The 19,014-nt window shown below is 36.3% G+C and overlaps 1 protein-coding gene across 8 annotated transcripts in view; it reads left to right on the plus strand.

Annotated features, from left to right (window-relative positions):
- Afg2a (AAA ATPase AFG2A) overlaps positions 1–19,014 on the plus strand; it is a 360,481-nt gene that overhangs the window by 285,121 nt on the left and 56,346 nt on the right. For 2 of the 8 annotated variants that reach the window (XM_004854946.3, XM_004854945.3), the window contains exon 16: positions 849–1,746. The exons of 5 other annotated variants lie outside the window; for them this stretch is intronic. In XM_004854946.3, coding sequence (XP_004855003.1) covers positions 849–1,025 — 177 coding nt within the window. In that variant the 3' untranslated portion in view covers positions 1,026–1,746. Of the gene's footprint in view, positions 1–848; positions 1,747–19,014 lie in introns of those variants that run through there. One more of the 8 variants, XM_087193319.1, reaches the window with a different exon arrangement.

Consider the following 19,014-nt stretch of genomic DNA (forward strand, 5'->3'; position numbering starts at 1 on the left):
CCTGAAAATCACAGTATCTCTTTTCATCCCACAGGCTCCTTTCACCACATTAATGTGTCTTTAGAATGACACTGGCATCAGCCTGCTTCCACTGTCTGAAGTCCTGAGAGCTTAAAAACACATTTCAGGATTCTTGTACCTTCCTTCCCTTCCATTTTCCTACAGCCTACTCTCTTCTCCCTCCCTCTGTATCAGTTCTGCCCCCCCCCATTCTTTTCAGTTGTTCAATTTTCTTTGCTGAGTGAACAGAGTTCACTTCTCTGTTCTAATGCAGCTCTCCAAAGTAAACATAGACACCCTAATCTGATATTCCCAAGATTTAAGAATTTATTAAAGAGGTACACAGAAAGAAATGCTTTTATGTGCTGGTAATCCATCAAAGATTGAAAGGAATGTGAAAATTCTGTGCTGTAACAAGGTATGCTGATGAGCAGGACCTCACTCTATCCCAGAGTCCCCCCTTTCTCTGCCCTCTCTTACCACTTGGCTCCTCCCCTTGCCCCATGCATGCACACGCACCCATTGCCTTCCCAGATTAAGAGTATGTGCATGCATATCTGTTCCATCTTTTCAATTACAAGAAAACACAATATTTACATATCATTGTGCTTCTGGTTCTGAGTACTTAATACATTTGTTTTGGAATGAAGGAAGAAGAAAGCATTATACATGATTACTTTTTTATCTTTTTGAAAAGATACTTACATGGAGTAATTCCTATAGATAAATTTTAGCAGTATGCTTATGATCGTAGAAGTTACTATGGATGAATACTTGGACGGTCACATTGCTGTAAAGAATATTGATTGTTTTCTCCTGCCTTTTATTTATTTATTTTTAAATTTCAGATTATTGCCATCTGTAGAGAGGCAGCCCTTCTGGCTCTAGAGGAAAACATTAAAGCCAACTGCATTATGAAGAAGCATTTTACTCAAGCTTTGAGCATAGTGACGCCTAGAATTCCTGAGTCACTGAGACGTTTTTATGAAGATTATCAGGAGAAAAGTGGGCTGCATACTCTCTGAGAAAATATTTATATTCATCTTACTATAATCCTTTCTAGAGAAAATTTCTTTCTAAAATTTTTCCTTGAGTGTTTAAAAAAAATTTTCACAGGTAAAGCATTTGAAATATTTTCACTGGAATTTAGAGGCTTCAGTTGTTCTAGACATTTTGAATCCTACAGGCACAGTGAAAATATTTCTGAGTTTAAATAGGTTCTATCTGAAAATGTGTGCAAAGTTTTAAAAAGCAAATGTTTAGCTTTTTCATTTTTTTATCTTATCCATTCATCCCTTGACATGATTTTCGTATTCCAGAATTCATTTCAGTGCCTTCCTAAGGGCCAAACCTTGGCATCAAGTTTATACAACAAAGTAGAAAATGTATGTGGATAAATGCATTGTGAAAAATACTCGCAAATCTTTATTTTTGAAGGCCAGCTAGTGAAATGGCCAAATGCGCATACAGGTTCATTTGGCCTCATTAACAAATATACATTTGTTCTCATTATAGTTCACACCTATATTTATGGCCAAAAAAAAGTATTGAGTTATTTCATATAATATAATGCCCTTGGAATGTTTGAGAGTTTGTAAATGTAAGGCCAGTTTTAGCTAGAGAAACAGGTTTGGTTTTTTCCCTAACATGCTATAGATAAATCATAAAAAGTACTCATGTTTTAACTTGTATGTGTTTTCAGGTTACCTATAAATTTTCAGTTAAAAAATAAAATATTGTACCCTTCATCATACTGTGTTATACTGCATCCTAAATTTGTATATACATGTTTCTAGTTATATATCCTTAGAGTTTCTTGGCACTTTAGTACTCTATACCCTTGCAGAAGCTTTTGGATCATGATTCCCTGACGTGCCGATCAGAAACTGGCAATGGAAAAAATGTGCACTTAAAGTTAGTCACTATGGATATTTGAAAATTCCAAGAAAGACAAGTCAGGCAAGAAATACCTAATTATCACAATAACAGATTATAGAATTTTGTGTCAGAAGATACTCTCAAGTCACATCTCAACTGCTTTATCCAGTGACTGTCAGAAATAGATTTACAAGACAATGTCAGTTTACCAGTATATAAAACTATCCAATGAATGAAGAGTATCACTATTTAAAACTGTGCTGTCAAATAGAATAATACATGTGACTATTGAAATTTAATTTAAATTAAATATTATTAAATGTGTAGTTGATCAGTCATGTTAGCCACATTTCAAACATGCCACATACGGTAAGTGTCTACCATACTGGATAGAACTGATTATAGAATATTTTCTTTGTTTAGAAAGTTCTGTTGGCCATTGCTAATGTAGAAAAGTAGGTTTACATATTGAAATAAACAGTAACTGAAATTACTTTTGTACTTTCCATTTTCCCTTTAGTTATTATTTATAAAGAAAACTATGAAAGGACTTAAACTTATTCCCTATTAAATCACTGAGAACACAAGAAAATAAGAGAAAAATTTATCCCCAGCATTGAAACAAGAAAGTAAAAGAAATTTCATTCACAGTAAAATAAAAACAGAACAGTGAGCTTGAGCTGACGCCGAAGCTCTGGGGCCGGGGCCTGTGTGGTGGGGAGGAAGGTGTGGCAGTCTCAGACAAGAAGGATCTTGGTGTACTGTTAGATGTTAATGGCCACTCAAAGCTTTAGCCCGTAGGACACAGGATCTTATAACTGAGCCTCACATATAATGCCTCATTCTTCAGTGTAAGGGTAAACTGGAAGAGAATTTCTTTCACTGTTGGAGAGACTACAAAGAACTGCCTTAGCCTGTGCTTTGAACTTAAAAACAAACAACAACAAAAAAAGCCCCTTTTGAAAATTCTGATTATGAGCTTACTTATCTATGCCTTCAAGATTTGAATTCACAGTATCTTCAAATTTTCAAAACACCCAAACCTAGAAATTAACATGAATTCAAACTAGCAATGATCTTGGGGCGACTAGCAGTTGCACTAGTTAAGAGTACCATATCCTGACCCAATCACTGGAGGATTCCAACAGTACACCCCCAGCTTACAAGGAGTTTGTAATCCCCAAAAATGTAGAGAGTAGATCCTTTATACTCTACTGGAGAGATCATAAATTGGTACAACCACTTTGGAAAGCAACTAGTATATCTAGTAATGTAAGCCATTTTTCCTAGGTGTATGTCCTAGAGCAGGTCTCACATGTGTACAGTGAGGTAATGAATAAGAAAGTTCATAACACTGTAAGCAGTAAGAAACTAGAAACAATCTAAATATTCATCACTAAGAGACTGGGCTTCATGAGTTTATAGGAATAGTCACAATGGAATATAATTACTATGGCAATTAAAAATAGAGATATATGTAAAACAAGGATGAAACTCAAAAGTTGAGCCAAAAGGAACATTTTAGAAGAATACTTACCAAATTTAAGGTTTAAATCAGAAAATGATACATGTTACAATAGGAATGTGTAGTAGAAGACTATAAATGCAAATGGAAAACACTACTGAGAAGGTATTTCCTTAGAGAAAAGTTGTAATAGTTGTATCAGTAAATATTTCATATCTTAAACTGAGTGATTGGAATACAGGTGCAGATTACAATAGTCTGGACTTTTTATGCACAGATGCTTGAGTATCCCATGATTTTTAAAACACAGGCCTTAAATCAACATCACAGTATTATTCACTCAATTCCATTGAACTTCCAGTGCAATCCACAGTGCTAACACTGTTTGAAAAATCAGTACCAGGTACAATGGAATAAAATCCAAGAAGGCAAATAAGAGATGAAGCTTTCAGACCCAGAAAACGAGAAGTTTGTTAGTAAAAGTATGTGAGTCCTGTCTTGTAGCATTGGAGACACTAAACTCTGGGAGGACAATCTGAATACATGGTACTGGCCATGCAAAGAAGTTGAAAGTTCAAGAAGTTTTAAAAGATTTTACAGCACTGTGTACCACATCTTTATTATAAACCATTTATAAACCAATTATTTTTATATCTTCAGGTAGCGTGCTATTCCTCTCTATGAAGCATGTACTCTTTACAACAGTACGCTTAAAAATATGAGTCACAAATGTGCAGATCAGGTGTCACTAATAACACTTTACCCCAACTTTATCTCCGTGAGGATTTTTACTCATGGTCCTATTATTTGGGTTTGTTTGTGATAGAATACATCATCATATAGACCATGGAAAATTTATGTTCAACAAAGAAAGAAAACCAGCTTCTTGTTTTAAGAAGACAGTTTACTTTTTGGCATCTGTTTGGTCAATGTTCTAAGAGCTTAGTTTGAATAGTTGTTTTTCTTCTAGATTTAGGAGAATGGCTTTAACTTTTATTTCTTCATACCCAAGAAGTTGTTCTAACTTGATGTGAAAAGGAGTTAGTTCTGTCTTATTTCTAATGTATGGAACAGATCTTTTAAAATAACTATAGAGTTTGCATTTTTAAAACAAAAATCATTGGATTTATAGAACAACCAAACTTGAGTATCTGTTCCATTTATCTTAATCAGAAGAAGGCTACAAAAATGTTGCTATAAAAATAAAATTATTTCCCTGGTCTATTGTCACCTAAATTTCTGAAAGTAAAGTTATTAGTGTCCTGACTTATTTTGCTGTGTTTTCCTGGGTTGAGTCCTTCCTTTAAATATGAGTACATACCACCAGAACAACCTTTGAAATTACACACATGAGTTTCTAAATGTGGCCCACATAGAAAGCTTATGCTCCTCATTTATTTGCTTTCCTTCTTTGAGATTTCCTTAAAATAGTTGTATGCATGGGTAGGCTTTTTACCTAATCTCTTTATCAAATATATCCCAGAAGCCTATACCTTCTGTGACTTTTGTAGAACAATGTACTCTAGAAATTTTTTGCAGAAAGAGGAAAGTTACAGGATTTTAGAAGTCTTTCAAAATTATTACAAAGTGTAGAGGCTTCCCTTTCAAGATTTAGTAATAAACATTATCTGGAAGGACAGATAAATGTGATATGCATCCACGTACAGCAAACCCCAAGGAAATGAGAAGAAGGAAAAATGGAAAGCTAGGGTTCATCTATGCTGAAATGAGGGAATAAATACAACACATATTACAAATATCAAAGGCTATTTGCCAGGTACAACACATTTTGGGCCAACTTAAAAGTTCAATACATACTCCTTGCTTGAAAGTATATGTGATGGCAGCAAAATACCTCATTTACTTGGTTTCAGTACATCATCAGTTGTAAAACTCACTGTTTAAAACATCTTTTTAAACAACTTTTTTTAGAAAAACCTTTCTAAAATATACATAAATTAATAAAAATTTAATATTGATATTAACTTATAATAACATTATTACAGCTTGATTCTAGAAAAATTACAATGTGTACAACATACATATTAAAAATAAATTTTAAGTGAGAAAGAAACTGACATATATTCAAGCATAAGATCACAACAATTAAAATACTATTTGTACCAACATAATAATGAAAATTGAAGGAAGCAGACCATTAGGGATAGGAACACAGATTATTTGGGAGCAAGGAATAATCACAGATTGAAATGTCACAGATGGAAATCGCAGCAGGGAAACTTGCCAAAAATTGGAGGATGCAGAAATTGGGAGTGGGAGAGAAAGGACAAAAGATTGAGGGCATTGGAAGGAATATTTTCTGAAAGAAAAAGTTGATGGAACACAACTGCTTTGAAGTAAAAAAAAAAAAAAAAAAAAGGCATTGTGATTCGGGAGATAAAACAGTTGAGTGAAATTCAAAGAGAATAGAGCTAAGGAAAAGAGTTGTTTAATCCTATCATGGACCTTTTTATTCAGAAATTCTACTTAAGTCACTTTATTCTGCAAATATCTGTCCGCAGATACAAAGTTATATATAAAAATTTCATTTTAGCCTTGTTATAATAGCAAAATACTCAGAGTAACTCAGTTACTTACCAATAAGAGGCTATTTAAATTGTCTGGTACACCCATACAGTAGAACAGCATGCCATGTGAAAAACAAGCAAGAAGCTTTTCATGAGCTGATATAGAAATTATCTCAAAGATATACAGAATCTCTAAGTAGGAATAATAGCATTACAAATATGTTTAAACTACAGATTGCTCATAAATTTTATATAGAGCTGTATCATAGGGTGCGTGCATACATACCTATATAACCACATTGTATTTGCAAAAGTAGAAATGATGCAGAACATGCTTTATAACTACCATAGAATAAATCTAGTAACTAATGTAGAAACAATAACAAAAAACTACTTACAAGTCCAAATTATTTTTAAATAATTCGTGATCAAAGAAGAAATCAGAATTGCAAAATATCTGAAAATGTAAATAATGAAAATATTGTATATTAAAATCTACAAGAACACATTAAACAGAATAGGTTATAGACCTAAATTGTTTCTTTTAATAGAATAAGATTATTGGAATTAAGCATTCTACCAAAAGGTTAGGGAAAAACTCCAAAATTGACCTTAGGAGGAAATTAAATGTAAAAGCTGAAATTGATAAATTAAAAAGAGTAGAAATTATCAATATAATACTCATTCGTTGGAGAACAAAACCCAAAACAAAACATTCATCTTTTTTGCCTTGGAGAGAATAATGTTCCCTCCAAATATGTCCAATCCCTATAACCTCAGACCTGGAAGTGACTTGGCAGATGTCATTGAGGAGCTTGAGATTATTCTGGGTTTTCTAAGCAGGACTATGGGTTGTTGCAGGGGAAAGGAGAAGTCCTAAGAATCAGAGAGGTAAAAGCAAGTGGTCTCTGAAACTGGGATGGCAAGGAAAGAGATCCTGCCCCAGTGCCCCAAGAAGGATACAGCCTTGCCAACATCTTTTTTAGTCACATTTCAAAGACCTATTTCAGATTTCTGACCTTTAGAACTGTAAGATAATACATTTGTATTGTTTCACTCAGCTACTAAGATTGTAGTTTGTTACAGCAGCAATGAGAAACACACTTTTTAGCTTACTTTTAAGGTAATCACAAATATGTAAAACTAGAAAAAAGGAACTACATTTACAAAGGAATTGAAAAATTAAGAAAGTTTTATATACTTAAGCAAATAAATATGAAAACAAATACTACTCCTAAACCATGGCCAGTAGCATAAATCTCGGACACTAGAACACAGATCCAGTTACTATCACTTTTGTTGATCATTATTCTTTGCATGTTGACCACTGTAGTCATATTAAGAAATAGAGTAAGAACCCCAAGGTAATCAACTGAAAGATTGTTATGCAACTCATATGTTCCCAGACTTGACTGGCTGTTAAAATAGGGTCATCCTTCCTTTCATACACAATTTGTCTTTTCACCCATTAATATCCAGAGGTCCATTCTACAGAATTTGCCCCCTCAAATACTTTCTGGGTCACCCTGTTTAACGCTTTAATCTTAAGTATAGACTGGCAGCAGCTGAACACCAGCTTTCACTGCCTACCCGTTTACTCCACCCCACATTCTCCACCTGTCAGCTTCCTCATCCTGAGCCCCTGGTGCTATCTCCCAACAACCTCCAGGTCACCACTGCCCCTTCAAATCACTTCTCCCCATTCACAAAAGATCTGTCGCCCTAATTCCTGTTGTCTATCTTTTATTTTGCTCATTGTATTTTGGGTTTCTCGTATAAGAGAAACCAATATGTAAACTTGTGTGTCTGATTTATTTCACTTAATGGTCTCAAGTCACATCCATTTTCCTACAAATGACTCAAGTTTATCCTTTATGGCAGAGTTGTGTATAAATACCACACTTTCTTTATCCATTTATCTGTTGATGGATATATAGGCCACTTCCATGATCTAGCTGTTATTGAGAGGAGTGTAATCATTAAGTATTGCAAATGTACTAATTTAAAAAAAAATTTTTTAATGCTTCTCCCCAAGGTTGGAAAGAGACTTCACGTTAATACCTCTATCGCTTAGTCTAAGGCCAGACTGCTGCTTTTCAGGAAACTTTACTAATAATAGAACACAATTACAATGATGGGGAAAACATTTTTTCTTAGATATCAGTACTCCTTGAGTCTACCCATGTTCCTCATTACCCTCTTACCTGCCACTCTGTTGCAAGAGACAGCCTACCCCCCACCCAGCTGTAGTGTCATTCACTGTGTCCCCTTATCCCAGGCCACACAGGAATTTCTGCCATGCAGCCCAAAGTGAAGATGTTCCTTAATGGTGTGATGCCAAATCATTTCATTTAAGTGTCCCAAGCATTTTCATTATAAAAAGATTTTTAACTAAAATTTAATATTTTTAACCAACTATCTTTTTGCAAAGATGAGTTTTTCCTCCATCTTAACAATATCAGTAAATTTTTTGTTTGCTTGAGACAGGGTTTTGCTATATAGTTCAGGCTGGCCTTGAGCTCACTGTGTAGCACAGGCTGATCTCAGGAGATCCTCCTACCTGAGCCTTCCAAGTACTAGGATTAAAGGCCTGTGCCACCATGCCCAGCCTACATCAGTAAATTTTAAAATTCCCTTTAGATATTCAAAAAGTTCCAGGAGTATTGAAATTCCATCTTAAAGGAGCCTATTGCCTTTGTAAACCCTAGAATTCAGTAAGATAAATCCTTGGCTAGTGTCTCCATAAAAGGGACCAGAAAAAGAAGAGAATGTAAACAGATCAAAAGGAAGCCTGGAGGGCCGGGGATTTAGCTCAGTGGTGCTGAGCCTGCCTCATAAGCATAAGGTCCTGAGTTCTATCCTCGATACCAAAAAAATAAAAAGGAACCTTTGAAAGTTGAGAAGGAAGACATTTACAAGAAACAATGACATAAGGCTGGGCATGATGGTGCACACCTGTAATCCAAGCACTCTGGGAGGTTGAAACAGGAAGATTGCAAATTGGAGCCCAGCCTGGGAAATTTAGCAACTTGCTGGGACCCTAAAGGGCTGGAAATGTAGCTCTGTATGAAAGCCCCTGAATTCAATACCCAATGCTTACAAAAAGAAAGAAACAACAGTGGAGTGATGATAATAAATTTAGTAAAAATCATTGGGTTTACTCCCTAGTAATTAATGAGCTTTAAGGAGGCTGTATCACTGGAATAATGAATAAAAGTTAATAGTGGCTGCAGTATGAGTTACATAGTTTATGTGTTTGTTTCTTTTTAAATATGTGAGCTATTACGTTCTTTTATACCATCTGCAAACCCAACCTTCTCAACTTTGCTTTGTAATATGGAGCCTGGCACCAGATAAACAAAATTCTTCAGGGCCAGCTGATGTAGTAACAGGCTGTGCCAATGGGAGGTGTTAGAGGGACACCACAAAGATGGAGTAGTAAGAGGGCACCTATTTGCCTGTTTGCTGAGCATCACCTGAGTGTGTGTGTATATTTTTTTCTTTTTTATCCTGACAGTTCCTTCGTGTAGCAGCAGGTGAATTGAATTTTTGCAAATCTAACCTTGTGCTTTCCCTTCGCCAGTGATGCCAGCCACTGGAAGGAGAATACTTTAGAGAATGGACTTTGCAGATATCAGACCAAGGAGAATTTAATATCACACTCAGTTGAGCTGAATTGACAGATGCAGATGCACTTATCAGAAATTCTGGATTAAATGTTTTGGCTTTTATAGATGCAAGTGGCTTTAATAGGCAACTTTATTTTATTTATTTTGTTCCCACTGCTCCATGTAGCCAGGTTTTTTATTTTTTTAATGTTTTGTTTGCTGCTGCATTCCCAGCAAAACTGAGTTCACACTCCATAAGTATTAGTTAAAGGAATAAATGAGCACTGTGCTAAAAGTAATTAGGAAAAATAGTTATTTACTTGGTCATTCTTAGAAAGTTGAAGAGGCTTGCCTAATAAGTTCATGCCATGTTAACTATATGGTTGCAATAGGATTACTGGTGATTATCTTAATTTATTAATAATGCATGGGCCATTTTATTGAAGAAAACTACTTTGTTTCCTGCATCCATCAATTTTTCAAGTATTGACTTTAAAATGTATGTGGCCAAAATCTTTTGCAAAGTTTTTTATGATATAAATTAGAAAAAAAATAATAACATGTACCCAACAATACTTATACTTAGAAGTAAGTTATATAAACTGTTTCCACCATAAACATACACAATTTTCTACCATCTCCAAGGCCTCCTAAATTTGCCAAATATGTTGAAAGTTCAGACTACCCAGTTTGCCAGGGGAAGCCAGTGTCCTAGATGGGCTCTATGTCTACAATGCTTCTCCCATTTCTAATCTCGGCATTCTTTCATCCAAAAGCACCTCTTAGCTGGGATCAGTGGGGAATACCTGTAATCTCAGCTACTCAGGAGGCTGAGGCAGGATTGCAAATTGGAGCCCAGCCTGGAAAACACACTGAGACCTTGTCTCAAAATAAAAAAATTTAAAAGGGTGGGAACACCCCTGAGTTCCATCCCCAATACTGCCAAAAAATAAGGGAACAAAATATTTCTTTCCCAGTCTAAGATGACCTTGTCAATTTGGTATTTCTATGAAAGATCATGAGTGCCATGAAGTTCACCTGGTTGGTTGAAACTTGGGCTCCATGGTGCCCCGTGTTTAATGAGGCTGCAATGCCAGTGCTTCCCTGGCACAATAAAGACAAAGGAATCTAATCCTAGATCCAGACAAAGCAGGACTACATTTCTAGCAGCAGCAGACCCAGGAAAGATCACAGGGTCTAAGGCCTAGGGCGGGCTTGACCTTGGGACAGGAATACAAAGAGGTTGTCTATGGTGACAAAGGGAAAGGTGGGGTCAGTGGTGCTGGGGCAGTAGGAAGGGGACTTGGTGGAAAGGTAGGACTTTTTCCCAATGAAATAGGAAGCTCAGCTCTCAACTGAGTGTGAGAATAGAAGAGGAGGCTTTGGAATGTAAGAGAAGAGAGAAAGTGTCATGACGTGGCTGGACAGCACTAAGGGCCCAGTGAAGTCAGTGGTCAGGAAATTAGGGCTTCCGGGCCACCGTTCCACTGCTCCCAGCTCAGAGGAGGTGAGCCATGTGGGCGTCAATGTCACCACTCCCCATCAAAATGAGAAGACATGTAAACAAGTCTCAACACCAGACTTCCAGATCACCTAAAGCAACCCCAGTGGGAAATGAGATAGAAAAATCTGATACTCAACCACCCTGACTCCCTGAACTGGCATCAAAAGAGGATCTGCAAAAAATGAAATCAGAAATAATTTCTCAGATAACAGCAGAGATTATGCTCACAGTGCAAGACATGATGAATAAATCAAGAGAGGACACAGATTTTCAAAAAGAGGACCTGAGGAAGATGATAGAATCCCAACACAGGAAACAAATGGAATCCATAAAACAGATGCAAACAGATTTCCAGGAGAGTAAAAACTCCATTGAAAGTTTACACAGCAGAATGAGCCACTGTGAGGACAGAATTTCAGATATAAAAGATAAGATTGCAATTAGTGATCAGGAAAAGAAAAATTTCTTTAAAATAGAAAGGGACCATGAGAAACCAATCCAGCCGCTGCTAGACTATGCAAAGAAGGATAACATAAGACTGATTGGAGTCAATGAAGAAAGAGGAAAGAGTGCAGATGACATAAAAAAACTTCACAGAAGTAATGGCAGAAAACTTCCCAAGCAGGGGAAAAGAACTTGACATACAGATAAGTGAGGCATATAAAACTCCAACTAGCCTTGATCAAAAACAATCTACACATAGACATATAATTGTTAAGATTCCAGAAACCCAACAGAAGAACAAAATTCTACAAGCAGTGAGAGAAAAGAAACAAATCACATACAAAGGAAAGCATATCAGAATCACAGCAAACTTCTCAACACAAACCATCAAGGCAAGAAGAGCTTGGAGTGACATATTCCAAGCCCTAAAGGAAAACAGGCTCCAACCCATACTGATGCACCCTGCAAAACTATCTTTCAAAAGTGATGGAGAAATAAGATACTTTCATGACAAAGAGCACCTTAGGAACTTTGTGAATACCAAACCGGCACTCCAAAAAATTTTAGATAATATCCTAGGAACAGACAATGAGGATCACAACCCCAGGAAGCACAGCAGAATGAATCCATCAGGCACGACAAGAAATTAAATGCAAAGGGGGAGAATCCAACAAAAAGAAAAAGTCATGACAATGATAAGTCAATACATATGAGTTATAACCATCAATGTTAATGGTTTCAATTCACCAATCAAAAGAAATAGACTGGCAGAATGGGTCAAGAAGCAAAATCCAACATTATGCTGCATATAAGAAACACACTTTGTTCAAAAAGAAACCCATGGATTGAAAGTTAAAGGGTGGAAAACAATACTCCATGCAACAGGAACCTGAAAAAAAGCAGGAGTAGCTATTCTCTTTGCAGATCAAGTGGATTTCAAACCAACACTGATTAAGAGAGATAAAGAAGGACACTACATCCTTGTAAAGGGAAGAATCCAAGAGGAAGAGATGGCAATCATAAATATCTATGCACCAAACACTAGTGTGCCCAACTATATAAAATAAATACTAACAGACATGAAAAATCAAATAAGCAGCAATACAATAGTAGTGGGGGACCTAAATACCCCACTATCACAAATAGATAGATCAACTAGACAAAAAATGATCAACAAAATACTAGAACTCAATCAAACTCTTGAACAAATGTACTTACCAGATGTTTACAGAGTGTTCCACCCCACAAAATCAGAATACATGTTCTTTTCAGCTGCACACGGATCGTTCTCCAAAATAGACCACATACTCACTCATAGAACATGTCTAACTAAGTGGGAAGGAATTGAAGTTATCCCCTGTATATTATCAGACCAAATATGATGAAATTGGAGATCAATAGCAAAAGAAACCCCAAGAATCTCATAAACACATGGAAATTGAACAACACACTTCTGAATAACCAATTAAAGGACGTTAAAGAAGAAATCAGGCAGTTCCTACAATTAAATGACAATGCCAATACAACATATCAGAATCTATGGGACACAGTGAAAGCAGTCTTACAAGGGAAATTCATAGCAGTGAATACTCATGTTGGGAAAACAGAGTGAGCCCAATTAACCTGATGCTGACCCTCAAGCTTCTAGAAAAAGAAGAGAAGGACAAACCCAAAGCTTATACAAGGGAGGAAATTATAAAGATCAGAGCAGAAATCAATGCAATGGAGACTAAGAGAAAGATTAAAAAAATTAATGAAGCCAAGATCTGGTTCTTCAAAAGAATAAACAAAATTGACAAACCTTTAGCCAACCTTATCAGAATAAGGAAAGAAAAGGCCCAAATCCATGCAATTAGGAATGAAAAGGGTGAAATTACAACAGACCCAGCAGAAATCCAGAGGATCATCAATACCTACTTCCAGAACCTATAGGCCAATAAGATGGAAAACACTGAGGAAATGGACAGATTCCTACATACGTATGAATTACCAAATTTGAACAAAGAACACCTAAAAATTCTAAACGACCCAATATCAACCAATGAAATTGAAAACATAATTAAAAACTTACCACCTGAGAAAGCCTAGGTCCTGATGGCTTCACCACTGAATTCAACAAAACATTTGGAGAGGAACTACTGCCACTACTGTTTAAGCTCTTCAATGAAATTGAAAGGGAAGCAATACTCTGGAATTCATTTATGTAGGCGAGCATCACCTTGATCCCCAAAGCACAGAAAGACCCAACCAAAAAGGAGAACTATAGGCCAATCTCACTAATGAACATAGATGCAAAAATCCTTAATAAGATACTGGCAAATAGAATGCAGAAGATCATCAAGAAGATCATACACGCTGACCAAGTGGGATTCATCTTAGGGATGCAGGGATGGTTTAACATACACAAATCAATCAATGTAATACACTATATAAATAGAGCCAAGGACAAAAACCATATGATCATCTGAATTGATGCAGAGAAAGCATTTGACAAAATCCAACATGCGTTTATGATAAAAACCCTACAAAAAATTGGAATAGATGGTCTCTACCTCAAACTGATAAAAGCCATCTATGAAAAACCAACAGCCAGTATCATACTAAATGGTCAAAAACTGAAATCCTTCACACTAAAATCAGGAACAAGACAAGGATGTTCACTATCACCACTCTTATTCAATATAGTTTTGGAAACATTAACCATGGCAATTAGACAAGAGAAAGAAATAAAAGGAATAAACATAAGAAATGAAGAAGTCAAATTGTCATTATTTACATATGACATGATACTGTATACAGAAGACCCCAAGAACTCCACCAAAAGTCTTCTAGACTTAATAACCAAATTCATTTGATTTAGCTGGATACAAGGTCAACACACAAAAATCAGTGGTTTTCCTCTACATGAACAATAGACTCACTGAGACAGAAATAGGGCAAACAATTCCTTTCACAATAGCATCCAAAAAACTGGAATCAACCTAACAAAAGGAATCAAAGACCTCTTCTCTGAAAACTATAGCATTCTGAAAAGAGAGATTGAAGATGATATCAGAAAATGGAAAGACATCCCCTGCTTCTGGGTAGGAAGGATCAATATAGTGAAAATGGCCATACTTCCAAAATTGCTATATAGACTCAGTGCAATCCCAATTGAAATCCCAGCAGCATACCACACGGACCTTGAGAAAACAATCCAAAAATTCATTTGGAACAAGAAGAGACCCAGAATAGCAAAAGCAGTTCTAGGTAACAGAGACATGGCAGTGGGTATCACAATCCCCAACTTGAAACTCTACTACAAAGGTACTGTGATAAAAACAGCATAGTACTGGCAAAGAAACAGACCTGAGAACCAGTGGAACAGATTAAAAGATGCAGAAACAACTCCAGACACACTCAGTCATCTCATCTTCGATAAAGGAGCCAAACACCCTCACTGGAGGAAAGGTAGCCTCTTTAATAAATGATGCTGGAAAAATTGGGTTTCAACTGGTCAAAGATTAAAACTAGACCAATGTCTCTCACCATGCACTAAACTAAAATCAAAATGGATTAAGGATCTAAACATTAAAATAGACTGAATCGCCTGGAACAGAGGTTAGGTAGAACTCTTGAAGACATTGGTGTAGGAAAAGATTTTATGAACAAAACCTCAGTTGCCCGTGAACTAGCACAATCAACAAGTGGGATCTCTTCTTATTAAAAAGCTTCTGCACAGCAAGAGAAACCACCAACAATGTGGACAACCCACAATGTGGGAAAAAATCTTCACCTGCTCTTCCTCAGACAAAGGTCTACTATCTAGAATCTATAAAGAACTTTAAAAAAATTAGACCTCCCAAATTTAAAGACCCAATCCAAAAATGGGCATCTGAAATGAACAGACATTTCTCAGATAAAGAAGTAGAAATAGTAAATAAACATATGAAAAAGTGTTCAACGTCAGTGGTCATTCGAGAGACACAAATGAAAACAATGCTGATATTCCCCCTCATTCCAGAAAGAATGGCTGCTATCATGAAATCAACCAATAACAAATGCTGGTGGGGCTGTGGGGAAAGAGGAACAGTGTTCCACTGTTGGTGGGAGTGTAGACTGGTGTAGCCACTGTGGAAATCAGTATGGAGATACCTCAAAGAACTAGGACTGGAAGGCCCATTTGACCCAGCTATCCACCTGCTGGGTTTCTTTTCCAAAGAATTAAAAGAATCATAGCACAGTGATATATGTGCACCCATGTTCATAGCAGCACAATTTGTAATAGCTAAAACTTGGAAGCAGCCCAAATGCTTTTCAATTGGAGACTGGATCAAGAAAATGTGGGGTTTTTTTTATAAAATGGAGTACTACTCAACCATAAAAAATGGGAAATTAGAGACATTTATAGCTAAATGGATGCACATTGAGGCAATACTCTTAAGTGAAATAAAGAGGACACGTGTAAATACAGAATAGTTTCTCTAGTATGAGAAACTGATAATGTAAATAAAGGTTAAAATGATTAAAATGAATAATTGATAATTTGAAAAAAGTTTAAAGGTCCAAAGATGTAGTGGTGAAGGGCAGGGAAGAGGAAAGGAAAGAAGGGAAAGGAAAAATTATGAGAAAAGAAAAAAAATGCAAATGATGTCTATGTACATAGGGAAGGGTGGAGGGGGTGAAGGGCGCACAGGAGCAGAGGCCATACTCTTAAGTGAAATAAATAGGACACACGTGTTAATACTGAATAGTTTCTCTAGTGTGTGAAACTCAAAGTGTAAATAAGGACTAAATGGTATAATAGATAATGTGAAATAGGAAGAAAAGGGGCAAAGGGGAAGTGGGAGGGTTAGGGGAAAGGAAAGAAGAGAATGGAATTGATATGAGAAAATGAAAAATGGAAACTAAGTCTTTGTAAATACGGAGGGATGGAGGGGTTGAAGGGAGGGCAGGGGAAGGGGGAAAAATAAGAACCAAAAGAGATTATGTAAAGGTGCAAATTTCCAATGATGAATGTCATTATATTGTATACCTAAATTGTACCAATAAAATAAAAATTTTTTAAAAAGATTACTACAGTTTGAGAAGTAGCTAGAGTATTGCAGTGGAATTAGGATAAAATTGGAGGGTCACAAGGCCAGAGTTTAAACACCAGCTCTGCCTTCTCCTAGCTTTGCCCCTGCAACTCCTGTCTCAGTTCTCACATTTGCTAAATAGAGTTAACAGTATCACTCTCCCAACAAGATAACAAAAAGACTTCCAGAACTAAAGAAGGGCTTCAGCAAAATTTAGTTAAATCTGCATGGAGTGTAAATGTTAGCAACCAAGTAGTCATTCAAACATGTACTTAAAAAATTAAGCCAATTAATTCAATCTTTGTAAATACCTTTAAAGGCAACCAACTTGAACATGCTTACTGAACTTAGTTGTTTGAAATATTTACACTAGTCAATTTTGAACATTTAGCCAAAAGCAAAAACAAAAGGCTTTAATTGATTTTTAAGAATACCATATTTAAGAAATCTCATCTTTGTTTCAGAAGACCAACTTCACTTGCACAGGAGAAACATGAGAAATACCCCAGATTGTATTCTGTGTTTCTAAATAAATAAATGCTCTGGAAAATCTCCTATATGCAAATAAACATCCTTTTCCTCTGACAGAAAAAAAAATTAGAGCACAAATAATTTTGTCATTGATCAAATTCTCGCATTTTATCTCAAATTCAGATCATTTTTACACTTTCCCAGAATTTAATTTTACATGAATGTGGAAAAGCCTACAACCATCGCAAAGTTCATCTCCAGCTTCCATTTTAAGTGGAGGAAAATAATTTGTCCTCTAGTCCAACTTAAAAATTATAATTACCTTTTGTTCTTTGCATTTTTCCACACACAAACAAATTTGTGGCCTTCTGTGCTTGGCCTCCTCCATCTAACTTCTCAGTAGGAATTCATCAGAAAGGTTGATGAATGTTGAAAAGAACAGAGTCAGAGGATGATGGTTAGCCATTTCAACTGCTTGGGCTAAGCCTCTTGAGCTGTCTCTCCCAGGTTCACCTTCAACAACTCACTGTTTTATCCCTGCACATGGCTCCCATTTTAACCTTAAAGTATCTGTAAAAGCTAAGAACTGGCGAAATCATTCAAGTACATATAGAAATATTAGTACTCTAGTTTAAACATTTTATATGTCACAAGAGCCCAAACTTTTATAAAACCCTAGGATTTTTGGTAGATTTTTCTAACAAAAAGTTGGTGTCTCTGAAAAAATATGGCAGTGGTATTTTTGCACAAAGCAAGATTGTTCTGACCCAAAGAACAATAAGAAGTTTTCCAGTGGCTTTGGGAATGCTCTGTATCTTTCACCTTCTTGGGATAAAGTAGATGTCATCATCCTAGAGCCCCCCAGCCCTAGAAACAATCTGTATACTCATGGAAATTTGCCCAACTTCCTGGGTGGAAGTTGTCTGTCACTGTCACCCAGTGTTGGGTTTTTCCTCTGGTCTCCATGAACAGGAAGGAACCTGAGACCCTCTTCCCCTCTCCCCTTCGCCAATTTATTAATAGGAGTGGAGAAGTGGAGGTTATGGGGATGCACTGCTATGCACACTGGGCCCTCCAGCCTTCTGGATATCACAGTTCATTCTAGTTCTTTTTAGTTTCCTTTTATTGCTGCTTTGTTCCTTTACCATGGACTTAACTAGTCAGCCCCAGTGGACTAGAGATGAATTCCATCAGGAAGCACAAGGGAAGAAGGTGAAAGAATTTTGGCAAAATCACAAATGGGAATAATAATATACCAATTGGAATGGAATACTCACCCATCTCACACAGGGGTGCTGGGAGAATTAATTAACGTTTGTAAAGGTCTTTGAGTTCCTTGGGGGAACTGTGCCACCAGAGTGCTGAGCATTATTGTGAAGGGATTATGTGCACAAATACAATGCCAAGAGCCAGGATATTACTAAAAATAAAGCAGAACTTTCTGTCAGGAAGGTAAGGAAGGAAATGCCTCACTGAAAAAAGCTTAACTGTCTTTTAATACAAATGCTTAGGCTACCGGGTAATGGAACAGCAAATCTGAGATTCCATTGTAAGTAAAGGATTATGTTTTCTCGGCATTGTCAAGGTGCTGTGGAACAAAACAAAATGACTGCCTTCCCAAAAGGAGGTTATAGTCTTTGAAAAAGAGATTAAGAGAATATTTGGCTATTGCACTGTGTAGTCCATCCGCAAGGGAAAAGGCAACAGTAAAGCAAATGTTTGTTTGCATTTAGGGGAAAGGGGCTTTTAAACTGGGAAGAAAGGGAACTGTTCCAAATTCTCATCACTCTTGGTGGTTGTTCTGAATAAATCCAGTAGTGAAGAGTAAAGACTGCTAGGAGTCTAAATTTATTTTTCATTTTCTTCTCTCTCAAACAAGTATTTCAAATCCTAGTTTTGAAATAGCAGAAAAAATATGTTCTTGCTTATGAGTTTACAGAGAAAGATCACACTTACTTTTAAAAAACTAACCAAAGCAACCAAACTCTACAGTCCTATATTATAAATACAGTAATATATTCTGCATTCATGGAGTGGATTCTATAGTGTTTTAGAAGTT

This window comes from Heterocephalus glaber, unplaced genomic scaffold, assembly GCF_053883595.1.
Source record: "Heterocephalus glaber isolate CG9 unplaced genomic scaffold, H.glaber_assembly_v1.0 deba00001586, whole genome shotgun sequence".
Taxonomy (NCBI): Eukaryota; Metazoa; Chordata; class Mammalia; order Rodentia; family Bathyergidae; genus Heterocephalus; species Heterocephalus glaber.